Source organism: Lygodium microphyllum, chromosome 10 (assembly GCF_053477565.2).
Source record: "Lygodium microphyllum isolate KBCC chromosome 10, Lygodium_microphyllum_v1.1.10, whole genome shotgun sequence".
NCBI lineage: Eukaryota > Viridiplantae > Streptophyta > Polypodiopsida > Schizaeales > Lygodiaceae > Lygodium > Lygodium microphyllum.
In genome coordinates this window covers 146,096,664-146,124,319 of record NC_141144.1, presented here as the reverse complement: position 1 = coordinate 146,124,319, position 27,656 = coordinate 146,096,664, and the positions used below count along the sequence as shown (strand labels likewise).

The 27,656-nt window shown below is 40.9% G+C and overlaps 1 protein-coding gene across 1 annotated transcript; it reads right to left on the bottom strand.

Moving 5' to 3' along the window:
* Nucleotides 1-22,484: 22,484 nt before the first annotated feature.
* LOC148030662 (protein VAPYRIN-like) lies at nt 22,485-24,987 on the bottom strand. The gene has a single exon (XM_087687298.1). It carries the CDS (start codon nt 24,573-24,575, stop codon nt 22,968-22,970), a length of 1,608 nt encoding a protein of 535 aa, XP_087543424.1. The 5' UTR covers nt 24,576-24,987; the 3' UTR covers nt 22,485-22,967.
* Nucleotides 24,988-27,656: the final 2,669 nt, after the last annotated feature.

The following is a 27,656-nucleotide window of genomic DNA, read 5'->3' as shown; positions in this document are numbered from 1 at the left end:
AGAACTGGTCTATTGTCCAACAGAGGAGAATGGAGCAGATATCTTCACCAAAGCACTTACGAAGGATCTACTTCAAGTTCATCTTCAAAGACTCGGCATTGGGCCGAGGAGATAGTTCACCTATGGGTGGACATTGAGGGGGGGAGTTAGATATGATCAATGCCCCACCCTCATTAGGTGCTACCAATGATCCATGGTGCTCAATGTTGTAAGGCCCCCATTATGAGGAGAAGCCAAATGTGAGCCCGGACATTGGTTGAGCCGTGACTTGTATATCAGATGAGGTCTATGTGACTGGATGGCAAAAAGGTGACCGTTGTGGGTCTAATCTTTGGGTTAGACGAAGTAGTTAAGCTGGTAGCAACTCGAGGCGCATTACATCGAGTTGCGGGGTAAGGGAGTTAAAAGGGGCCCCTATTCCCTGGCCGACTAGTGGAGGCCCATATGGTAGGTCGGTCAGCAAGCCAACCTAACGACCTTCGCGGGCTATAAAAGATAAACCCCTTCACAGCCATCGGACACTTATCTTTCACCCAGTCAGAGTTATTGTTCTAGCTAGCCTTAAGCCCTTCACCTATCTTCTGTCTAGATCGCCATCTAAGCTTCACACAGTGGAAGCGCACGGGTGGACAGATCCATCTTTGTATCAGTTGTTTGGAGTTAAAGAATTTATTGATTCTCCTCTTATCTGTTGTGTACTCTCTATCTCTTTCTCAGATTCTTTTCGCTGCGCCGTGTAATATTTTTTTACATAAGTCATAGCAAATAGTCTCTCACGAGTCTCAAGCTTTGCATGACTAGAAGATGCATAGTGACCTTACTGTCTACCCTTCTGATTAGCTTTCTCTTTCAAGTACTCTTTTGCAATGTGGTCATGCTTGCCACAATAATGACAATATTTATATTTTTTTGCATTTTTGAGAGCGGCTTTTTGAGCACGGGATGTGCCTAAAATTTGCCAAAAAATCTGGAATTTAGGGAAAAAATATTTAACATCGAAGGCGACGGCTACAGCTAGGACGATTTTAAGCACCAAGTGAAAGACGGCTTTTAAAAGGTGCCTGAGCGACACTTGTGGATTTTTTATAATTTTTTTGACTGCTGTCCAGGATGCCAAGAGCTGTTAGTCAGTACGGGATGCCGAGACGGACGTGCAGGATTTTTCAGAGGCTGAAACGGAGCCCAGATGAGGAAGAGGCCAAAAATTGGCCAAGATTTGAAAAGGTGGACCAAATTGAAGACCAAAGGGGGGGTGCCCTTTGGGGATTTAAACCCCCCCCCCTCCCCCCCCCCCCCCCCCCCCCCCCCAAAAAAAAAAAATTATGAAAAAAAAAACGTGAAGAAGATGAGCATGGCGTGATCAAGAATGGCGGCCGAAAAATGCGCCATCATCCCCCGCCCCCCCCCCCCCCCCCCCCAATCATGATTGGAGGCTGCAAGTACCTCATGCAACTGACATTGGGCCTCAACTTCTCCCACTTGGCTGATCATATCGCCAATCTTCGCATGGGATATGTTTGTCCAGATGAAGAGATCAGAATCTATTCTTTCTCTCTCCTTCCTCTCTCTCTTCTCTATGGGTTGTTCATGTGTATCATCTTGAAGGAGGAACCGAGAAAGGAGAATGAAGGAAATGGTGATGGAGATTGATGGAGATGTTGAAGATTGATGTACAACATTGGATTGAGAGAAATGGAGGCTTCTTCTGCTGGTTATGCAGTCATTCAAGGCATCTCGGGTTACGTACAAATACGGTATGACCATTTTTATGAAGAAAATGAAGGATTTTTTATAGTTTATGATGATAATTATGTTCTTATTGGATGAAAATTTGTTTGTGTGCTGGTTACATTATGATTAATTGTTGTTCATTAGGAAATCTTGATTTTGCAATGATTTACATGCTCTATTTAATTCTCGTAAACCCGAAATGCGGTTTTTAAGTGGTAAAATGGTAGTTTTTCCGTTTCGGGTGGGTAAAAGGTGTTCCCATGGGGAGAATATGGAAGATAAATTGAATGTTAGTATGTTGAAGTGATTGGAACAAGAAAAACCAAAAAACAGCATATTTTATTTCCAAATAAATCAAGAAAATGGGGAAAATAAGGAAAAAAATAGAAATACGTATTGGAAAAATCAAGAAAAATATAATGATTGTTTGTGGATGTATGGTAGTGGTAAAGCATGAGGTTTGGCCTCAGTTTGCCCTATCTCTTTGTCAAAGTTTGTGATTTATCGCTTTTTCTACATCAAAACATGACAAAATGAACCTATACACCTATGCTACGAAAGCAATACCTAAACGTAGGGGGTTGGGATGTTTGAATGGTGTGATTTGCGTGCTGATTGTTGTTGATTTTCTAATGCATATCATGGCATAGAGTTCATGGTATTTTAATTAAGAGGATAGTAACACGAGTGTTGTCTCGGTGCTATCCTTACATCGCTGCAACGGGTTAGTGAATAAGCATTTGAAACCCTGGTTGTGCACACCACGTGTCTCATTGAAAATTATGTTTGAGCACTTTAGGATCATCCACCTTTGCATGTGCATGTAAACCATGGTATCGAAATAAAAAACCCTGGATGCATAGCACCTGTTTTCAATGACAATGACCTACGCTTGAGTGTGGAAAGGCATCCTAAGCTATAGGATAGATGTTCGTTTCTTGGGGGATTATTTAGTAAGGAAACATGGTATCTCCTGGAGTACTTTAAAAATGAAAGAGTGGATTTTGTTCATTTGTTTTATATGTTGAGCAGCGCATCAAGGGGCTAATCCCTGCGATGTAGGAGAGCTGCAATGAGGCCGCGGTGATTCCACCGAGAGGTTGCCTCCTATGTATGTGATTATCGTGGTATTTATTGCTAATGTGTAAGGTTCTCCCTCTGAGGAGTCTAGAAAAAGGGAAATGTTGGACTACAAAACTACAAAACTATAAACGCATAGATTAGACTTTAGAGAAATTTGTCCTTTAGCAATGGATAGGTGCTCCTGGCCCGCGAGGCCATGAGGGTGTGTTTGTCTGTTATGAGCATGAGGTCCGCCTAGTGCCATAGCCAGTGCTGCCAGCCCATTTGAGATCCCGTTAATTTTCATGAGTAGACAGAGTGTGCAGGGATCCTTTGTCCCTAGACTGAGATCTCTTCCTCGCATGAGAGTATCCACCACCTCTACCAACAAATCCCTACCGATTCGGCCCATGATGAGATGCATGTTGCTGGCTTCCCCTACTACCATGACTAGAACCTTTGCCATGATGACCACAGCCTTGCTCATTAGAGTAAAAAGTTGCATCTATTTTCTTAGAGCTACTTGAGCTCGTAGTCAAATCCGATTTCACTTCTTTATGGATAAGGAAGGATACCAATTCATTAAAGTTGGGCATCTCAGCCCTGATTGAAATTGACATATCAAAGGACTTGTATTCAGGCCCTAGACCATTTAGGGTCACAGCCATCGAATACTCATCATCTACCTCAATCCCATGGACACTAGCTAATCCGTAATAGTCTTTATCTCAGTCAAATAGTCCTCAATGGACCATCCTTTCCTATCCATCATGTTAAAATTCTGCTTTAGCTATATTTTTCTTGCACTAGTGGTAGTACCATAGTATCTCATTAGAATATCACATGCATCCTTTGGTGAGCTACAACTCATTATTTGCATAACAATAGCATTGGAAATACATAGAGATAGTTAATGCAATACCATTTGAGATCTCTTAGTCCATGCTTGATGTGCTCTAAGCTGATTAGGAGTTGCATTATTGTTGAGGAGTTTGGGCTTAGCCTCTACACATGTTGTAACCAAGTCCCCTGTACCCTTTGCCGAAGAGAAAGTTCTCCATCCTAAACTTCCAAATAGCATAGTTATTGTTATCAAGCTTCTCACCCACTATTTGAGTTACGTTATCAATCCTATTAGCATTTTCCATCTCTAAAACTTTATGTATTCAATGCAATCTCTAGAAGTTAATGAGTGACGAGACAGTGCCTAACTCCCTACAAACCATATCAACCAATCACTAAGCAAGTATCTCTTAAACACTGCTTATGTAAGACACTTTTAGTCCATAGATTTGTGACTATAAATTGACTATAGAAAATAGGGTATTTTCAACCTACAAGTATGTCAAAAACATCCCCAAACATGTGTCATACCATTCATGGGTAAGAGCATTCCAATCAAGCTGCATTGACTACCCACTAGACATGGTTTAACCTTCAATGAGAGACCAAAAATTTGTAATATCTAGAAATCAATTGCAATACCATTAGAAAGATAGGCTAGATATCTGCATTTAATGCTCACATACATCCAATGTTGGCCCCACAATCATGAGGTAGTGTTTTAGCATGAAATATCTTCAATACATGGCCTGGTGATTTAAAGTAGTGGAATCCATTCTATTCCATGTTTCAATTTTCATTTGCAAAGTATATTCCTTAATTGTATCTCAATAGCTTCCATCCTTTACAAAGCATACAACCAAGATGCCAAACTCTAGTGATATGATGTCCATATAGGCCATCAATCAACTGTGGAAGGTGAATATACAAGATAGCTTGCAAGGTATGTCATATTTGTAAATGTACATTAATACGTAAAATTGAAGCTCTTATTCATGCCCAAATATATGATCTTGAAGGCATACACAATGCTAGTGAACCATTTACCCAATGTGGACCAAAAAGAAGCTTGACTTGTTAGCAATGATGCTACCCACACAAGTATAACCTCACAGTGATCTACTCCAAATTTGATGCTATTGGTTACAAATTATAATCGAGCATAATCAATGTTGAATACCCTCTTACAATGATCAAAACACTTGCCAAATGCCAAGCATCACTAAGGCTACTTAACCACGATGCTAATGCTACAACTCTGATGTTTGTCATGAAGATATCAATGCTTGTTGTGATGCTTAGTGTTGCCCATTTCTTGGTGCCTCAAATAGGCACAATTTTAAACATTCACGGAGACTTCCAAAAGGTGATTACATCTTGCTTTCCATAGGCTTACTAATGAGCATTCACACTAATATGCCAACTAAAACAATGAGCTTCAAGTATAGCTCAACCATGCCTCCTATGGCATTCACCTTTGCCATGATATCCAACTGTCATTCTTGCCTCATTTGCATCAAATAGAAATAGGTACAATCCTTTCATCTTCACATTTTTTCAACTATTCTTCTTTAATCAAATGCTCACACATGCCAAATAACCCAATAACTAAGCATCAATAGGCTTCTCACTAATACGACTCATATCTCTCTAATACATATTACTTGAAGTGTACACCATTGCTACCATTACTGTTAAATACGAGGGATCTAGAGCATGGCAGAGGCAGAAGCTATGGAGGTTGAAAGAGGACAAAAGGAACTCATGAAAACATTGACCCTGACTAGGATAAATTGTTACACAAGTGAATTAGGTTCCAAGATTGAGACTTGGACTCATAAACACAATCTTGTGTATTGACAGTGACATGACACTTTATTGGAAAGAAAAGGGTACTATCATTGCATTAGAAAAAGAGTGCAAGTACAATGCTTTATAGGATTTGAGTGGTGGTACTTTCTCCTACTGTGCATATGGGATTTTGGTCTTGAGCCCTCACTGCTCCTCACAAAGGGACTAAAGTAGGTGTGATTGCAAATATTTCAATACCCCTCCTCGATCACAACCAAAAGTACAAAGCGTATAGAGGCTTTAGTGAAAGCAATACCTGCAAAGTGTGGGCACACCATCAGCATGGAAAAACACTAGAGGTTGTTGCAGAAAAGGCTAAGTGTGGGTACCACAAACATGATGGACATCCAAAGGCTATAGCAGGGGCCTCACAAAGTATACAAAGGTTGTAGTACAAGGCTAATTGAGGAGTTTACAAGTTTATGTTTGAGGCATTAGGGCTAGGAAATACAAAACTAAAAAAGTCTATCTGAATAGAAGGACTGATGAGTTTTGTCCTTCTCCTGGTGGTCTTCTTCTTCTTTTTCTTCCTTTGCTCAGTTTTCTTCTTCTTCTTTGACTGCAACTAGATAAGCCTTTTGGGACCTCTTTCTAGCATGGCAGAACTTCTTGGTGTGTCCGGTCCTTTTGCAGAAGTCACAGAAGAGCTGATCATTCTTGCCTTTGTACTGTTGCCAACATATAATGCATGTTCATCTCTAGAGGTGCTTGGTTCTTCCTTAGTTTTTAGCTTCTTTTCCTTCTCTAACAATGATACTTGCATATCAACAAGTTCAAGGTTTGGCATATTAATTGGAGTTGTTGATACATTATTATATTCAGGAGGCAAACTCTTAAGTAGAACACCGATGCAAACATCTTCTTCCATTTTAATATTGATTCCTACAAGTTGGGTTAGAAGTCCTTCCACGAAATTTAGATGCGTAACAAGTGACTGTCAAGATTGTGGGAGAGAAGGAAGGAGTCTCACTTGTAGCTTTCTTGCTTGCACAATGGGGGAATACACACAGGGGTGGAGGCTGAAAACAGTTTTCCTCTTCTTAGTTGTGTAAGCCAAAAGAACTCTTATACAAAGAAATAGAAGAACCCTATATATGGGTCTCAAACCAAACTCAACTAACTAAGGTGGCATACTAACTGAGCCACAAACTAGAGTAGATAAGGATAGCTATCATGTAGCTATTATTCATGGGCGGTGTACCAACCGCATCTGCAAAACTGACAAGTCGGTGACATAAATACACAACGGTCACCCTGGCGTATCACGAGTGGAGCTCGATATCTCAACACTCCCCCTCGAGCTCAATCCCAATTCCTGCACACCAAGCAGGTCTCTGAACTTGCGCAGCTTCTTTGCGCCGCCCAATGCCTTCGTGAATATGTCAGCTACCTGATCCTCTGTGCTGACATAAACTAGATCAATAAGACCTAGTAAAACCCTCTCCCGCACATAGTGATAATGCACCTCAATGTGCTTTGTTCTAGCATTGATAGACTGGGTTATTTGCCAAGTGTATACTACTCATGTTGTCACAATAAATGACAACTGGCCCATCTGTAGGCTAATGCATATCATAAAGTAGCTTATGCAACCAAGCTACCTCACATGCAGCCATTGCTGCACCCCTGTACTCAGCCTCTGTGCTGGACGACGCAACTGTAGGATGTTTCTTGCTGCTCCAAGTGACTGCAGCACTCCCAAAAGAGAACACATATCCACTGGTAGATCGTCTATCAAAAATGCTACCAGCCCAATCAGCATCAGTGTATCCATGCAACTGTATCTGAACCCCAGTCTCATAAAATAGTCCATACTGCAATGTGGACTTCACATACCTGAGTATGCGTCTAGCCGCATCCAAATGCGGTTTCCTTGGAGCCTGCATAAACTGACTTACCAATCCAACAGCATAGCTCAAATCTGGCCTGGTAATAGTCATATAAATCAAACTTCCTACTATGCGTCTGTACATAGTAGGGTCTTCTAGAAGCTCACCTGCATCTGCGCTCAGCTTCACATTCTGCTCCAAAGGAACTGAAATAGGCTTACAGCCTATCATCCCATATTTGGACAGCATGTCCAATCCATACTGCCTTTGCAAGAGCTGTATCCCACTTGGTGATCTAATTACCTCAATGCCCAAGAAATAACGCAGCTCTCCCAAATCCCTCATCTCAAACTTCTGCTTCAATAGCATTTTCACATGAAGGATATCTTCATCACTGTCACCTGTCATAATCAAATCATCAACATAAATGACAAGTAGCATAATACCTTTCTCTGTTTTTCTCACATAAAGTGAGAAATCTGCCTTGGAAATCTGAAAGCCAATAGTGACAAGATATTGTCCTATCTTGTCAGACCATGCTCTAGGTGCTTGCTTCAAGCCATACAAAGCTTTCTTCAACCTGCAAACAAACTCAGGATGAACAGCATGCACATAACCTGGTGGCTGCTCCATATAGACCTCTTCTTGCAAATCACCATGCAAGAAGGCATTCTTTACATCCATCTGATGTAAAGACCATCCCTTTGATGCAGCCATAGCAATGACTGCTCTTACGGTTGCCATCCTTGCAACCGGACTAAATGTTTCTTCATAGTCAATGCCATATGTTTGTGCATACCCCTTGACTACTAATCTTGCCTTGTATCTGTTCACAGAACCATCTGCATTGTGCTTCACCTTATAAACCCACTTACAGCCAATTGCATTCTTACCTTTAGGCAAAGGTACCAATTCCCATGTAGTATTTGCTTCCAAGGCATCCATTTCTTCATCCATGGCTTTCTCCCATTTTTCTTTTCCCATGGCTTGCTCAAAAGAAGTGGGTTCTAGTTTCTGTATCACCTTGACCATATATGCATAGTGAATGGCTGTAAATCCATCATATTTCAGCCTATCCACAGGATACCTAACTCTGGTAGACCTGCGCAAAGTGGGTTCACTCCCAGGAGCTCTCAAAACATCCCTGGTCTTCCTTACTCCAGGTGTAACAATAGAAGAAATACCCAACTCATCATCAATGCTCTGTTCTGAGCCACTCGATTCACCATCCACATAAGAGTGACCTGCATTCACATCAAACATAGGCTGATCAACCTTCTCTTTTCCTTTTCGTGATACCTGCATACCACTATCTGCATTGCTTTGAGAAGATTCTCCTGATCTCAATCTGCCTGTCCATGGCGAAGAATGTGAACCACTGCTAGAAGACGCTCCAGGTCCACTAATATTTTGTGATTGCTGCTGTGAATTCTGTGCAGCATTACCATTTTGTGCATCTACATCATCAATCACATTTACTGGTTTATACCAGCTACTCATCTCATCAAAAACAACATCTCTGCTCACTGTAAACTTACGAGTAGAAGGGTTATAGCATCTATACCCTTTTTGCTGCAGAGAGTAACCAATAAAGATGCACTTCTCAGCTTTTGGATCCAACTTGGATCTCAACTCATCTGGCACATGTACATAGGCAATGCAACCAAAAATTTTCAAATGAGAAATATCTGGTTTCCTACCAGTATACCTCTCCTCTGGAGTCATTCCATGTATTGCTGCAGTGGGAGTCCTGTTCATTATGTAGACTGCTGTAGCAACTGCTTCAGCCCAATAAAAATCTGGCAAGTCTTTTTCATTGAGCATGGCACGAGATACCTCTCCAATATGCCTGTTTTTCCTTTCTGCAATTCCATTTTGCTATGGGGTATGACTGCATGAATATTGCTGCTTTATGCCATGCTCCTGCAAGAACCTTGCAAACTCATTTGAGAGGTACTCTCCCCCTCCATCTGACCTTAGGCATTTTACCTGCAGGCATGTTTCTTTTTCAACCATAGCTTTAAGAGTTTTGAAATGCCCAAAAACTTCACTTTTCTTTTTCATAAAATACACCCAAACTTTTCTGCTATAGTCATCAATAAAAGTGACAAAATAATGACAGCCTCCAAGAGATGCAGCTTTAGTAGTCCACACATCAGAGTGGATTAATTCCAATGGCTTCTTACTCTCTTGAACATGTCTAGGAAATGGTTTCCTTGCCTGTTTTCCAAACTGACAGGCTTCACATACCTTATGCATTTCTGCAACCTTGAATTTAGGCAATCCTGCAACAATGTTTTGGGCCTGCATTGATTTAAGTCGATGTACATTAACATGACCAATGCGTTTATGCCAGATATCAATATCTGCAACTACACCGGTCCCATGTGCAAACATTGCTGCACTCAATTCAGGCATGTCTACATCCAATGTAAACATTCTGCCCTTCTTCTTTCCTTTTGCTATCAAGCGACCTTTATTTTTCATATCCTCAACAAAGCATCCATGAGGATTAAATCTGACCTGCAAGCCCTGCTCAACCATTTGACCAACAGAAACCAGATTCTTGGTGATATTCGGGACATGAAATACATCGGACAGGTATTTCTTTTTCCCATCCTGCATAGACAAGGGAATTTTTCCAATCTGCACAATAGGATGTGCAGTATCATCACCAGTCTCCACAAATCCTGGTTTTTCCATTTTCCTTGCATCCTCCATCCATTCTGCATGACCTGTCATGTGGTTTGATGCACCTGAGTCAACATACCACACATCGTTGCTTTCTTCTGCATTTGTCACAGAATTGTTCATGTGCTGCACCATAAAAAAATGCTCATTTCTGTCATCACCCTGTCTACTAGAAGATGCATAATTTCCTTGTTGCAGTTTTCCATTCATGATGTCATTCTGCTTTTTATAGCAGTCTTTAGCCATATGATCCATTTTACCACAATAGTAGCATTCAACATTACTGTTTGCATTTTGGCCTCTTTGCCATCCACCATGACCTCTTTGGCTCCCCCTGCCTCTAGAGTTACCACGTCCTCCTCCATAGGACTAGTTTTCTTGAGTTTGCTGCATATTCTGATTTCTACCACGGCCTCCAAATCGGCCTCCTCTACCTCTGCCTCTACCTCTTCCAGCATTTGAGTAGAAGACAGTTTCTTTTGAAGTTCCTCCTGAAGAAGATGCACCACCATTTCTCTGCTCCTCAGAAATTAGAAGAGCAATCAACTCCTCAAAATCAGGAAATCGTTCACGAACTGAAATGGATGTCCGAAACTGTGCATAATCCTTTCCTAGACCATTAAAGGTCACAGAAACTAAATCATCATCTTCCACTGGCGACCCAATGGAAGCAAGTGCATCTGCAATCTTCTTCACCTTCATGTGGTAGTCATTGATGCTCATACTTTCTCTTTGCACATTATGCAACTCTTGCTTGAGCTGCATTTTCCTGGCTTGCGTATTTGTGCTATACATCTTTAACAAAGTATCCCATGCCTCCTTTGGCGTACTTGCATCCTGAATATGCACAATCATAGAGTCTGAAATACTGATAGACAGCCAGTACATAACTTTCCTGGCTCTCTCATGCCATGCTTTAAATGCCTGCATTTGCTGTTGATTGGGAACATCAGGAAGAACTGGTTCTTCTTCATTTCCTGCAACAAATTCCCAATATCCTTTTCCCATAAGGAAATTCGTCATTCTAAACTTCCATGCTTGGAAGTTGTTCTTGTCAAGCTTTTCAGTGACAATCTGTGAGAGAGAATCAGATGCCATTATAGAATACTGCAAAAAATTCTGTCACTGCAAAAAACACAACTTCACCCTCACAAGAGCAAATCTGCAAAACTGGCGAAAGTGGTATTTGACCACACAGTCACTTCCTAGTGACGATTTTGCATCAACAGGCAACAGGGATGATTCTGTAACTCCCAATGTCTCTGCGCACAAGCATACGATGCAATTTCTACAGTAACTTTTCACCGACCTGTAGAACAGTGGCTGCACAGCATAAAACTGGGCCTTTTCCTAAGTGCGTGCAGAAAACTTCCGCCTCCAAAACAGGCCCCGAAATGACCTCAAATAAAAAAAACAAGGTCGCCAAGGGCTAAAGCCCTTGCCCGCAGCATATACTGCCCTCTTGCTTCACCGCGAAGGGCGTCTCAACCTGAGACAATGCACTCCTGCACTTTCCGGCTGTGCTACCTGCAGAGATCTGCTCCCAAAACAGAAAATGAAAGTAACATTGCTCCTCTTACCAGAACACCGCGAGCTTGGCTTGCTTTCTTGAGCTCCTTACCACGAAAAAGGCTCTGATACCATGTCAAGATTGTGGGAGAGAAGGAAGGAGTCTCACTTGTAGCTTTCTTGCTTGCACAATGGGGGAATACACACAGGGGTGGAGGCTGAAAACAGTTTTCCTCTTCTTAGTTGTGTAAGCCAAAAGAACTCTTATACAAAGAAATAGAAGAACCCTATATATGGGTCTCAAACCAAACTCAACTAACTAAGGTGGCATACTAACTGAGCCACAAACTAGAGTAGATAAGGATAGCTATCATGTAGCTATTATTCATGGGCGGTGTACCAACCGCATCTGCAACTAACACGTCGGTGACATAAATGCACAACGGTCACCCTGGCATATCACGAGTGGAGCTCAATATCTCAACAGTGACGTGCTAGACTTCATTTCAAGCCTGAAAAACTCTATCAAGAGACCATATTTTGATGATTTAGACTGTGCACCGAACAAAGTGTCAAGTCTCTTCCATGTATCCTGTGAAGTCTCACAGTTATCCACATGGTGGATATAGTTGTCGTCTAGCTCCACTTTGATAATGGCATGAGCCTTATCATCGTTCTTTTTCCAAGTGACAGCAAGATTCACATCACTGGGCTTCTTTTCTTTTCCAGTTGTAATGGCCTAGAGGCCTTCTTCATCAGGATGAGTTTGATGCGGGTCTGCCATGTATGAAACCCGACTCCTTTGAAGCGAGCAGTTGGAGAGCCTTTTCCCATGTTAGAAGGCTGGAGCAACAGCAGATCAACACTAGATTTCAATAGTAGTAGAGTTGATCTTTAAAGTGTCAAAAGACACAAGCAATGGCAGTGTAGTATCAAAAGATACTAGTTTGAACTTTGATGTTTGTTGCTTGAGTTTGACTTTATTCTTGATGCTTGTCTTCTCCTTCAACTTGGGTCCCCTCCTTGCTGATGGATACTTGAATCCTTGCTGGAAACTAAGTTGGGAGCTTAGATCAGAGTGCCAGTAGCTTTGTTGAGTCAAGAGGAGTGAGAGAAATGAAGTGGGAGAAGAGCTTGAGCTTAATGTTGAATGCTTGGTCTTCCAATCTTCAAAATCCTCCGAAGATCTCCAAGAACTTCCCCTCCTTGATGTGTGGTACTGACTAAATCAGTGAATCTGGATGTCAATAGGGTGATCCAAGTAGCAGGAGTGAGAAAGAGAAGTGGTTTATGAGCTTGAAGCTCAAAGGCAATGGAGTCCCTATTTAGGGTTCTGATAGACGACTGTTAAACCAGCTCCTCGTGCAGACGATCGACGCAGCAATTCAAGCCAATACTTAGTGGGGAGAGAGCTTATATTAGGAGCTTCAAATGCCCTACAGTCACAGACCAGATCACAGCCTGCACAGACAGCATGAACTGTACGACCGGGATATGGCACAAAATAGGCAGCAGCTGCAAATTTCAACAATGTCGAGCTGTAGAAGAGCCAATGTTAGGATTCGTCATGATGAGGAGGAGCGCCCTGACCTAGAGGAGATATTTGTAGAAGAAATTGACTTAAGATATGGCTTGTAGAAGGAGATCAGGAAGCTCCAAGAGCAGTAGGTTCTGTTTGGCTATGGCTGCCACAAGCTTAACTGAAGATGAAATTGAAACAATGAAGTCATACACTAATCTTGAACTGGACGTGAGTTGGGCAGAGATTGAGAGGAACCAAGAGAGGTTGGAGAGGTAGTGCCATGCTTGATTGGGCTCTGATACCATGTTAAATACGATGGATCTAGAGCAAGACAGATGCGGAAGCTATGGAGGTTGAAAGAGGAAAAATGAACTCATGAAGACATTGACCCTGACTAGGACAAATTGTTACACAAGTGAATTAGGTTCCAAGATTGAGACTTGAAATCATAAACACAATCTTGTGTATTGACAGTGACATGACACTTTACTGGAAAGAAAAGAGTACTATCATTGCATTAGAAAAAGAGTGCAAGTACAATGCTTTATAGGATTTGAGTGGTGGTACTTTCTCCTACTATGCATATGGGATTCTAGTCCTGAGCCCTCACTGCTCCTAACAAAGGGACTAAAGTATGTGTGATTGCAAATATTTCAACAATTACTCTACTGCAGAGATTCCAGATCTAGCTTCCAGCTCTATACTCCAGCTCCCACTCTGCGCTGAAATTTAGGCTTCTCAAGCTTCCATCGCTTCATGGGGTCATGGGGGTTCATGGCTCTGATATCATGTAGAAGGATGAGAGAGAGATAGGGACAACAACAAAGAGTAGATAACTCTTAATGAGGTTCATCATTATTATTCATCATGCCAAAAAACCAAAGTACATCTAACTTAGGTCTAAGTGACTAGTGACTAACCAATGACTAACTCTAGTTAAGTCAGTCAACACCAACTTATTAAAGATACACATATGATAGACAGCTACACATACACAACTTTTATTTCAATAGGTAGTAGGTAGATTGAGCCTCCCTATCTCAACATGTCCCTTAGCTCAAAAGTCACAAGCATCACTTTTTGTCGAACCAAGTGGCTACCTTCCTTCACGAGAATAGTATGCATAGCTAGACTAGAAGGAATATCCCTCAACTCATCATAGCTCTATGCAAAAATATCATGGAATTCATGGATCAAGGACATGTAGTCCTTCCTCTCTTTTAGACTAAGCATAGATCCTAATTTAATTGATAGCTCATTCAATGTACTGAGATCTAGCTCAATCACATCCATGTCTCCGATTCTGTCTTGAGCTTCTATCGGCTCATTTCAGAGTCACCTGGTAGACATATTCTGTAGTGGACCCTTCTGTTCATTCATCACTTGATGAAGCCTCACTGCTAGAAGGATTCTCTAATGCATCTAATTTTGTTGAAGATAAAGGTACTCTCTCACTTTAAGGAGATTCAAGATATGCATCCACTATTATGCATGTGGTACTTCTGCCAAAAATCAAACGACAAGCCGGTACATTAACTTGATAGTCGGGTTGCAAGTTCCATGGCCTTCCTTATAATACTTGATAGCTTAGATACCTTGCAAACCTAGTAACCCTAAAGTCTAGAATGCATTCCACATTAGCCACAATCACGTGGACTTTAGAAATGGAGCCTTTTGGTTGTCTTAACTATCATCAGCCATCTGAAGAATCATGGAGACATCCTTTTGGATTTCTAGTCCTAGCCTTTCAATCAATTCTGAACTCATAATGTTGATGGAGGATTCGTTATCCACAATGGCATGATCCACTAATATGTCATCAACATATGTTGCCACCCTTGGGCAATGCTTTTCAGCATGTTCAAACTAGTCATTTTCTACACTAGCTATTTCTCCCAAGGGTTCGACGATATACCCAATGCAAAGAATCTTCTTAAACTATTTATGAACCCTTGGAGATAACTTGATCAATTGTAGGAGGTTCACATTAGGTTTTACCTCACAAAGCGAATTAGCTAATTAAAATTCATAATAATTAGCAATGCAGTAGGAGAAATATCGACTCTCTTTTTTTTTCCCTTAAGGAGTGAAGAAACAAAATAAGTCCTAATCAATGAGAGAGCTCAGATTCTAGATTCATGTAGCATGAATCTTTTAGCCATTTCTTGGCCCAAATCTTCCCTCAACAATAAAATAAGGGGAAATGTGGGGAATACAAGGTTGCTACTTCCTAAAAGTTAGTGACTCGAATTTCCCTTTTCTCATTTTTTTATGTTTGACTTTTCATATCTCCCCTTTTCAGTTTCCCCCTCTTTCTTAGGTAGAACTCAAATTTATCATTTCTCTTTCCCTACTTCTTCTTTCTTGATGAAATTTTACAGCCTCATTGTTGCTTGCCATATTTGTAGAGTAGCCATGTGAAATTTCATTGCCTCCTCTGCACAAACACAGAGTGAGTTTCTCATGTTTTATGAGAGTGGAGCTTATTATACAAAAGCCCTGAGATTTTCTTAACAAAAACTTACATGTATATTGTTTTCTTCCATGGATGTTCTATGGTAAAGTTTTATCTCTTTGAGAAAAAACTTGTGTAAGTTATGTGCACGGTCTAACATGAACTTTTTTTTATTTTGGCACTCTAGGTGTCTCTCACAGTCAAGAACAATGATCTTTTAAATCGTCAACTTCTTCTTCAACATCTTTGGGTTTCATTGTAAACAAATTCACATGTATGTTGTCTTGTTTTTTAATTGCTCCATACTTAAATTTTGTCTCGTTTGGGCAAAATCTATGCAAGTTATATGCATACTAAGCTTTTCTTTGCTTTTGTACTCCAAGAATCTTCCACATTGAAGAATAATGATTTTCTAAAAACTCAACTTCTTCAAAATCCTACAAAGAGAACCACAAGTATATTGTCATTTTTTTCCGTTGCTCCATGGTTAAATTTCAACTCATTTGGACAAAGCCTATGTAAGTTATACGTATGCTTTGACATGAGATTTCTTTTGTTTTTGTACTCTAGAAATAACTCAACTTCTTGTTCAACATCTATGGACTTCTTTATGAAAAGAATTATAGGTGCAATATCCACTTTTTAAAACTTCTTCATGGTTTAATATCATTGCACCTATTGTCTAGAAATTGACTTCTTTTTAAACAGCCTTAGGATTGAGGCCTACAAAGTTTCTCAAGCACGTTGCTCTCTACAATGATTAAACGTAAAATTTTATTTCAATTGTAAGTATTTTTTATTAATTACTATTGTTGACATCTAGTTAGAATTTATGGGAAGAAATATCTAGTATAGATTTGAACATTAAGTTTGCAATGTTAATAATTTTTATATTTAGAAGTCCACAATTAAAATTTTATGAATAAAAAAATATTTTGTTAGTTTTTTATTTCATTAGGATAATTTTATTTAGATTCTAAAACCATGGAATACCATGAGATAGCACCAGTGCTATAGTCTCATAGCATTACATAATATTAGAATTGTGTATGTGAAATGACAAAGTGATACTTGTGCATGAAAATATTGTTATACTAATGATTCTATATATGGACAAATTCACTTACATGTAATAATAAAAGCACATAAAAACTTGCTGATAGGTAACTTTTGTATTTGGCAAGAGAACAAAATCCAATAGAATAGAACCATGGATATCTAAGAAGTGGGTGATCAAGCCACCACCAAGGCACCTTAGAGAGAACCAGAGTGTCAATGTCAATCATACCACCTCCTAAAAATAGAGAAGAATCAGAGGATATCTCTATGTCTGTCAACAATGTCTCGCTGTAGCATAAAAGACCATCCTGTCAAAAATGCCTCTAAATATACATGACCATTGATTCCCCATTGATGTCCCCTCATGTGAGCTCAAAGTAGGAGCAAATCCCACTCTATGTCAAGGAACATCCCATCGTGAACCTAGATGTTAATCGTAGCTCTAAGATTTGAACCTACTAATTAGTTGATGTGTGAGAGACATCCCTCATGGGAACCTATACACATATATATCTGGATAGATGAGGCTCACTTGCCCCACCTTAGCATCCTCTCATACTCCTTCTCTGGCACTAGAGAGTCGTGAGGAATGAACACATCACCTATACTGGAAAGCAACGAAAGGAGGGGATGACCACATCACCTATACTAGAAAGTAGCATAAGGAAGGGCTACCAAGCCTACAATCTAAAGAAGATAATCCTTTCCATGCCTTGGCTGAAGAATTTAAGTCAAAGTCGGAGGAAGAGGGTAACTCAGCGAAGGAGTCCAAATCTTGCTTGTTCTTCTTCTTATTCGTCTTTGTAACTCTTTACTAGCCTTGTGTAAATGTCCCCACTTATGAGATATCACAATGGGCCTTTGACTTCTTCTTCATGTTGTCACCCCTCTTTGAAGCTGCAAAGGCCTCACTAAAGCCACCATACTATGATGGAAGCCTCCTCTCTAACCGCAAAAATGTCTCATGCTCAACTAGTAAAGGACATATGTAGAAAACTTATGAGTGTTGATGACATATGAGCACTCAAAGCATTACCTACTCCATCAAACTCCAAAGAGAGGTTGTAGAACATGGTCACCACAAGAGGAGATTCTGGAAGAGAAGATTGCATGTGTTTAAGTTGGTCATGTATTTGTGTAACACGAAGTAATAATGATAGAATACTGTCCTTCGGCTCAAAATTCATCTCCTGGATCTGTCCATAAAGAGTGACAATATGCATGGTTGACGGGGTGCCATACATCTAAAGCTTTATCCAAATCATCGGAGCAATCCTACAAGAGGTGACTACCATAAGCACTTATTTGCATTGTAGCAAAGAAGAGCAAAATATGCACAAGCATCATCAATGCCCCATGTGAGAATAACTTCTTCATAGTTTTCCAAATCAAAATTAGCTAGAAGAGTAGGATACTCAAGATGCTCACAATCTCTAAACACAACACACCATAGCTGCTTCTATACAAACCATGCTTTCATAAATAGCACTCCATGTTAGGTAATCAAGGCCATGTAATTTTTCATCAGTGGAACAACAGCAAGGAGACATCTAGAGAGGACAAAAAGAGAAAATAAAGGAAAGAAGAGGAGAGAAGAGAGAATATAGCTAAACCAATAGCACCGACTTCTGCAAAATACACAAGCTAATCACAAAAATCACAATGTTGAAATCACAAAAATTTGCGCAAAAAGCTAGCCAAAAGATGTCGCCCAACAGTATCAAGAGTAGATATTGGAACACAGGTATGCTAAGCAAAGGATAGTAGTCGCTAGTAGTTTAGGAGCTGCCTCGTGTAGCACGGGGAAGCCAAACTATAAATGCAGTTGTGGAAGTACAAAATGCAAGCTCGTGGTGTATTAAATGCAAAAGACAAAAATCTAGATGGCTATAAATAGCATGATTGGTAGTAGGAAGAGATTTTTTTATTAGCTGAGGAAAGAAAATGACATGTAATCAACAAAATATAGTAGTAGTAGGAGTGTAGATCCTAAAATCTGGCACCATGTCAAAAGTGGATGCAGTAATCGAAGCACAAACAGATGCTAAAATAAATTGTTAAACACAAGACAAAAGAGAAAACACAGAAGAACACTATGAAGAAGAGAACTCAAAAGAATGCTCAAGAACTGGAATCCATATACCAAACACAAGACAGCCACATACAATAATGAGTCAATGGTTGTGTAGGTGCACTGGCACCGGCTTTCTGTCTCCAACATAACCTTGGGTGATGAATGATTGACTGAGGAGGGAGCCTAGAATATATAGGAAAAAATAATTCCATAAATGATAGTAGGTCATCCAACATTTAATGTTGTTTGACCAGCAATAAATGGCCAATAATCACTAATGTGACCACCATAAAATGCCTAAAATATTTAGTAATGCTATGCATAGCCCAAACTCACACATGAGTTGACTAGACTACCGATAATAGAGGTGATGCAAGTGTGATCATGCTCATGCAAAATTCTATGTAACAATGTCACTTGAACAATGCCCTCATAGGGGCATTGTTCCACTTTTCCAAGTACCCTTTTACAATCATCTCATCTTGATGATGTGCATGAAGATACAAAGTACAATATATAGAATTTTTGATAAAGAAACAATAAAAAACATCCTATCACATCACCAAGAAAAGAAAGCTTCCCCCTCTCAAACTAGAAGGGAAAGCTAGAGGGAATTACCCTCTTCTCGTCAATTCGAAGAAGTATGGGAGGGTATATCAAATCTATTCCTAGGTACTAAATATTGAAGCACCAATCGATTGACTACCTTGGTCAATATGTTTGCAAAGTTATTTGATGAAGGCACAAACACTAGGAGAATGGTTCTTGGCTCAACCTACTCTTTGGTGAAGTGAAAGTGGACACCCAAATGTCATGTCCATTGTGTAATGATGGGATTTTCTTCAAGAGAAATGGCACTCTAGCAGTCATGGTAGACAATGCTAGGGGAGTTGTATGGAAGCTGAAATGCTACCAATAAGATCCTCAATTAGATAGCCTCTATGATACCATCAAAGAGAGCCCTAAACTCTGGCCTTGGCATGGAATCCGCCACTGTCTCTTGCTTATAGCTAGCCTAAGAGATGGGTGCCATGCCCAAGTTAATGAGGTAGCCACTATGGGAAGAGCAATTGTCGACATCTCTATGATCACTATGGCCGGTGGTTGCGTGGATCTAGTTTTTCCACTACCAATGTTGAGGGCTGTCTCCCCTTCTAGTGGTTGTTCGATTGAGGGGTGAGGGTGTGAGTCTTAGCTTTTGGTGTTGTGTCTCTTGTCTTTGATTGACACTCTTTGTCAAAGTGGCTAGCCTTCTAACAATGTTGATAATAGCAATTTTTCTTTGGTACATTCTTCCACCCATATTTTAGAGATGACTGGGAGTTTCCTTGGATCTCACTACCTTAATTTTGGCTTTTTTTAAAATTTTGATTGGAATTTTGATTTTTTTAATCATTTCCTTACTGCTTCTTCTGAGAAGAAATAATGTGAGCCCCCTCTAAAGAGATCAAACTATCAAATTGATTGAACAATAAAGTATAACATAGTAATTGATGCTTAAATTCAAGGAATGTGGACATAGTGGACTATGAGATCACCTACTACACAAAATGGAAGTATTTTCTCTGTAGCTTGTTAAGAAACAATGTGACCTAATCATTCTAGAACTTAGGAGCCCCCGTGGTAGAGAACTCGGTGAGAAGGCACCAATACTTAGCCAACTTGACTTTCAAGCCATGTTGATTAGTGATTTTAAAGTTTTGGAGCTCATGATCCAAATTCATGGGATGTGTCCTATCTTGACTGGCATATGGTCAATTAAGTGTGCCCAACGCTTAGATGCTAAATCAAAATGTTAAAGATACAAATGAAATTTAGGTAATAGACCTTGCATAAGCTTGACAATTGCGGAAGAATTTCTAGCCTTCCATCAAGGGACAACCTTGTATGCAATAAGTACAGGATCACATTGGGGTTCCAACCCCTACACTGTATCCCATAGGTTCTATGAGTCAAGGACATGTCTCATTATGTTTGACCAAGTAGTGAAGTTCAACCCGTTAAAGAAAGTATTGTCATTAAAGGCATGTTTTGCTAATGAGAAGGAAGAACCATGAGGTGTCCATTAAGTGGAATAAGATGGATAAGGAGGAGGAAGGGGACAAGTAAGAGGTGCAAGAGGTGGGTAGGAAAAAGTAGGCTGAAAATGTCAAATGGGTGTTGATTGATGCAAAGGCATTGGAATATGCTAGGATATAACAAAATGATCAAAAGGCCCACTAGGTAATGCCATGGAGGTAAACTCTGGTACCAAGTGATCCACACTCAGCAATGACTAGGTAACATTCTTAGGCCATGAAAATCCCAAAAGTGTTTGCATGAGAGGATGGACCTCCATCAAGGAGACACCACTTGGCTAATGAAAATACGAGGTCCTAAAGGCATGCCTAAGGATGAAGGACCCCCCCGATGTGATGTGTGGTGAAGGTACAGTTAATGGAGGCTGAGAGGAAGATGCAACGGAACTAGTGGGTGGGATGGGCGGGAGATTAAATGAATTTTTTAATTGGTGTAGATGTGGAAAATAAATTCGGTTCGTTTTTACCATTAAATGCAAATTTTAAAAAAATGATTTACAAAAATCAAATTGATCGTGAGATGTAAAAGTTGAAGGAAAAGATGAAGAAGCAACACTCACCAATGAATCTTACAACTTTTGCTTTCTTTTTCTTGAGTTCAAATGGAAAAATCCATCTTCTTTAGGGTTTATGAACCAATACTTGGTGTGAAAAGTTCCTTCATCTTGAGCATCACCAATATCTTATGGAAAAGCTTAAGTGAATCCAAAACATTGAGAAGTATTGATTTACATACTTGACATAGGAGTAAATGAAGGTAGAGATGTGTATGGAAGAGATGAAAGAGGTAGAGATGGAGAGAGAGTGGCAGAGAGAAAAATGGTTTGTACTCCATGCCAATTTCCACATTAGGATGGTCAGTTCTTTGTGGAGGTTCCATCTTTCCTACAAAATTAGACTAGTACACTAAATCTAAAGGGGAAAACTCAAAATTTACTTTTAATCCATTGTTGAGCTTGATACATGAGGACGAGATCATATTAGGCTCGTGAGATGTCATATGGCCTATGGACTAAATGATAGTCCAAAGACTCTTTGGCCATGCCGAAAGTTGGAGGAGCAAGCTATGAGGCCCACTCCATCTTGTGTCTCAATGTGCTAGGCTCGAGAGCATCATGATGATGTGGTGAAGATGTATTTAAAGTCATCTTTCCCTCCTATTGTTCCTAATTCTTGCATAGGGCTTTCAGATCAAAGGCCGAGGTTTCATCAAAGAGAAACTTGCTCTGATACCATGTGAAGAAAACCCTAATGCAAAAACATGATATGATTAGGGTTAGAATAACTCGGAGACAATGAACACAATGAAGATTTGAATGAGTCAATAAATATAATATGATGCTCATGCAGCAAGCTACGAAGAGTCCACTAAGTGGAAATGTTAAGCATAATTAGTTTATAACCGTATGGAGAGTCGATTGGACGAAAATGTGAGAGAGAATCAATTTGTATTATATGTCGACTGAAAATGACATGCAAAGATATTTCACAAACCACGATCAATTTCAATGTATATATATTTTTAAATGAGACCTCAAGAAGCTATTATTTCCATGATGAAAATGATGAAGGAAAGAAGATATCCAGATGGATGGAAAACATGGGAGTTGTGCTCATACAAAATGTTCTCATATAGAAAAGGCATCCCTCTACTGTCGGGCACTGCGCTGTATACATGAACTGAACAGAATTACACTGTACTTTGAAAACAGTTTCCAAGAGCTTGCATAATGTATGGCAAACTTGTCAAATGAATGAAATAAAAGGATCAATGATCATGGAATCAGGATGCTGGTTGGGAACCAGCATAATGCATGAATCTGAATTAGAAACAGAGTTTACATCGCTTAGTTGCTCGCATTGTGTACACAGAGTAGAAACTCTCGACGGTCTTACCAGAGAGAATCATGCTTCCAGAGTAGCATGATGATCTTCCCAACTACCAAAAATGTTCTCATAGGCACCCTCATAAGGGACTCAGTAGAAGTCCAAAGAATTCTGTACACAGTCACGGTAACAGTTGTATCTACAAGGCTTAATGTTTCAATGATACCCATATAGGGTAACAGGGAAAAACCACCAGTCCCTTGGGTATCAGTTCAATGCTGAATGGCTACAGCAACTTGGATATTTAAGTGACAGGTGAACATCATCCAGTGTGACATGTTTGTTAGGCAATGCCATTTTGCAACGATGAAGCAACCCTGTATTGAACGGTCTGACATATCTGCAGCAGAGAGCAATCAAATCACATTTTGGCTAGTCAGGCTGCAAGGTTATTCGTCCTTGGCTCCACCGATGACGAAAAATTGAGTTTTGAGGACATGTTCAACTTGAAAGAAGGTGATATGCTTGCTAAATGAAAACCTTTATTCAAGCAGCTGAAGACTTGCTCAGGTTTCTCTGCACAGCTTCCATCATCATGTTCATGTGCATGCGTCTGGATTCTTTGGCTGAGCTCTTCAGAGGTCAGTTCTATGTTCTCCAAGCTGTAGTTCAATTGATGAGCAAGGTCAAAAACAGTGTTGCCCCTATTGTTGCAAGCACTCACAGAGGCTCCATGGTTGAGCAGGATCTTGACAACGTCTGTCTGACCTGCTACCACTGCACAGTGAAGAGGGGTGTAGCCTGCAGCATCTTTGCTTGATATGTCAGCACCTTCTTGAAGGAGATTGCAAACAACAAGTGTATGACCCTTGAATGCAGCACAATGAAGAGCAGTCCATCCATGTTGATCTTTCCCATCGATCAAAGCTCCTCTCCTTAAACTCAGTTGCACATCTTCAACTTTTCCATTGCGAGAAGCTGTTCTTAACTCATCGCCAAGGGTGAGCTCCTCTAAAAGATAAAAATCTTGTTTTCTCTCAGTCATCAGGTCCCTAGGTGTTTGGCCTTTTTTGTTGCGTACATCCCTGCTTGCCCCATGCTCCAATAAAAGTTTTACAGCTTTATCATCCCCCCTTGCTGCTGCCTTGTGAAGGGGATACTCACCACGCTCCCTCCATCGGATGTCAGCTTGAGCACCCTCTTCCAGCAGTGCTGTCAAACATTCATGCCTGCTTTCATCAACTGCAATGTGAACCGCTGCTCTTCCATCGTCAGCTGGTGCATCCACATCTGCCCCATTCTGAGCCAACAAGCGCACCACATCTGCATGCCCTCCTGCCACTGCACTGTGTAGAGATGTCCATCCTAGCAGATTCCTTGAGTCATGCTTTGCACCCCTTGCCAACAAAAGCTCTACTATAAGAGCCTCCCCTATTGATGCACCCACATGCAAAACTGTTTGGCCTGATTGATCTTTCACCTCCAAATCTGCCATGAACTCCAGTAGTAGCTGAACTAGTTCAGGCCTTCTGCTTGCGACCGCAATGTGCATAGCAGTGCGTCCCTGATCATCTTGGGTGTTGATCAGTGTCCCATCCAACTCTAACACCTCCCGGATATCCTCCATGCACCCATTTTCCACCAACTTTCTCAGAATGCCTCCACCAACATATATAATCCTCATGCCATGGTCCGAGAAGACCTGCTTCTTCTTTGCTGTAAACCAGTCAAGGGACACTGACTCATTACTGCCACCTCCAGGAACCACCACACTTTTGACAAGGAATTTGTCCTCACTGTATGGGACTGACTCTGGCAGCTCGGATTGAGGAGGAAGTATAATTTCCACACTCGCAACACCAAGCGGCGGGATGATGCCATGTGTGGGTTTGATGATGCATCTTCTCGGTGGGACGGGCTGGACCATGTAGGCAACATGCATTGTGTACATAACATTCGTGAGGTGTATGGTAGCACATGTTCTCTCTCCAACTTCGAAGCTCAGAATTAGCTCCTTAGGCTCAACCGTGAGCAGCCGGTCCATGGCATGTAGGAAGGGCGTATAAACAATCGCAGGTGTTAAGAGGGCACAATCAAAAAGCTCAGATGAATACCTGTCTGCTGTATCCTGAATCGTAACCTAATGATGGTTGATCTGACTTCAATACTAACGCAAGCAGATGCCTCTAGTTCTAGCTGCACCTGGTACCTCCGAGAAATCTTATGGGATCATGGTAGCAGGAATGTTTTGGCAAGAAGAGGAGACGACATGTCAACATGGCCGATGGATTGTATCGATCTGTGGTTCTTCTTCTGTACTGGCTATGGTTGACTTTGCTCCTCTGTCTGTATTATTGCCTGTGTAACGCATAAGCTGTAGTTGCCTGTGTAACTTATAAGCTGTCGAAGGATCAGAATATGATTATCGCTGTCTCGGAGATCGTCTGGGTCTGTTTTTTTTTTTGTGGGGGGAGGGTGACGACGATGATGATGGCGAAAGAAGGAAGGAAAAGGCGAGCGGGCCCCATGAGAATGAAGGACGGCAGGTTCGGGAGACGTGGCGAGTATTTTGTCTTGTCAGGACATGTGGCGCTGTCTAGTGTCGCCGTGTCAACAGGAGAATTGTACCACCCCTCACAGTCTTTCCTGCACCGTGTTACGTTGTGGCCTTCAAAATAGTCTCTGCTGGCGTCCCCAGAAGTTGGACGTGAGAAAGGGGCCATTAGAGTGTCATCTAACAACCCTCTATTATAAATCTTCTTCCCAAGCGAGTTCCTAATACGCCTTTCGTATTAAAGTAAGGTAAGCTCGTTACCCCATGTGATATAGATGCAGCGGGCCTAAGCCATAGCCATATGATATAGCCCGGCTAATAAACCGCTTAAGGTGGTTACAACATGTGATATAGATGCAGCGGGCTATCGCTAAGCCGCTTAAGGTTTGCAAGACAAGAAAGGATTTCCACCCTCCCAAATGGGTTACATGAATATTTTTAAATTACCATATTATCATATAATTTATATTATTATATTATTTTACTTGTGACCTGGGTGTTATCCAAACTACGAGTGAGATCAAAATGATTCCAAGCCTCTAATGTTATTAAACCTAATTTTAAATCTCCCCCTTAAATCGCCCAGATATTGAGGAAAAGAGAGAAAAATTTGTACATGGAGAGAGAGAGAGAGAGAGAGAGAGAGAGAGAGAGAGAGAGTATAAAAGTTGACACAAGAGAGGGGGAAGCTTTAGAGAGAGAAAGAATGAAGAGAGAGGGCAAAATCTAGAGAGAGAAAATTAGAGTGGGAAATTTAGAGAGAGAGAGTGAGAGGAAGGGAATGAAAAAAAAATTGACTGATAAGGAAAGAGAGGGAAGAAAAAATCCAAAGTGATAAGAGAGAGAGAGAGGAATTTAAAGAGGAAAAAAACTAGGGGGAGATAAAGAGAGAATTTGAGAGAGAGAGAGAGAGAGAGAGAGAGAGAAACTTAGAGAAGAAAGAATTGGAAGGTAGGAAGGGTGAAAAATAAAGAAACCATTTAGAGAGAGAGAAGAGAGTAAAAAATTGGAGAGAGAGAGAGAGAGAGAGGAGAGAGGCATAGAGAGAGAGAGAAGCATGCACGCGCGGGCACACACACACAGAGTAAAGTTAAGAGAAATACAAGAGAAAGATGAGGAAAGTGAATTACGATGTGTGGGGGGGAGCAACTTAACAGTCCTAAATGCTAGTATATATTATATGGAGCTCCAAAAATTTTAAAGAATTTCTTGATATATATACTATCCCTTATTTAACAATTTCCCAAACCAATACCCTGTCAAGATTGTGGGAGAGAAGGAAGGAGTCTCACTTGAAGCTTTCTTGCTTGCACAATGGGGGAATACACACAGAGATGGAGGCTGAAAACAGTTTTCCTCTTCTTAGTTGTGTAAGCCAAAAAGAACTCTCATACATAGAAATAGAAGAACCCTATATATGGGTCTCAAACCAAACTCAACTAACTAAGGTGGCATACTAACTGAGCCAGGAACTAGAGTAGATAAGGATAGCTGTCATCTAGCTATTATTCATGGGCAGTGTACCAACCGCATCTGCAAAACTGACAAGTCGGTGACATAAATACACAACGGTCACCCTGGCGTATCACGAGTGGAGCTCGATATCTCAACACTCCCCCTCGAGCTCAATCCCAATTCCTGCACACCAAGCAGGTCTCTGAACTTGCGCAGCTTCTCTGCGCCGCCCAATGCCTTCGTGAATATGTCAGCTACCTGATCCTCTGTGCTGACATAAACTAGATCAATAAGACCTAGTAAAACCCTCTCCCGCACATAGTGATAATGCACCTCAATGTGCTTTGTTCTAGCATTGATAGACTGGGTTATTTGCCAAGTGTATACTACTCATGTTGTCACAATAAATGACAACTGGCCCATCTGTAGGCTAATGCATATCATAAAGTAGCTTATGCAACCAAGCTACCTCACATGCAGCCATTGCTGCACCCCTGTACTTAGCCTCTGTGCTGGACGACGCAACTGTAGGATGTTTCTTGCTGCTCCAAGTGACTGCAGCACTCCCAAAAGAGAACACATATCCACTGGTAGATCGTCTATCAAAAATGCTACCAGCCCAATCAGCATCAGTGTATCCATGCAGCTGTATCTGAACCACAGTCTCATAAAATAGTCCATACTGCAATGTGGACTTCACATACCTGAGTATACGTCTAGCCGCATCCAAATGCGGTTTCCTTGAAGCCTGCATAAACTGACTTACCAGTCCAACAGCATAGCTCAAATCTGGCCTGGTAATAGTCATATAAATCAAGCTTCCTACTATGCATCTGTACATAGTAGGGTCTTCCAGAAGCTCACCTGCATCTGCGCTCAGCTTCACATTCTGCTCCAAAGGAACTGAAATAGGCTTACAGCCTGTCATCCCATATTTGGACAGCATGTCCAATCCATACTGCCTCTGCAAGAGCTGTATCCCACTCGGTGATCTAATCACCTCAATGCCCAAGAAATAACGCAGCTCTCCCAAATCCTTCATCTCAAACTTCTGCTTCAATAGCATTTTCACATGAAGGATATCTTCATCACTGTCACCTGTCATAATCAAATCAT

Coding starts and splice junctions, on each gene's coding strand:
- LOC148030662 (XM_087687298.1), bottom strand. CDS start 24,575: ATGGACCGGCTGCTCACGGTTGAGCCTAAGGAGCTAATTCTGAGCTTC.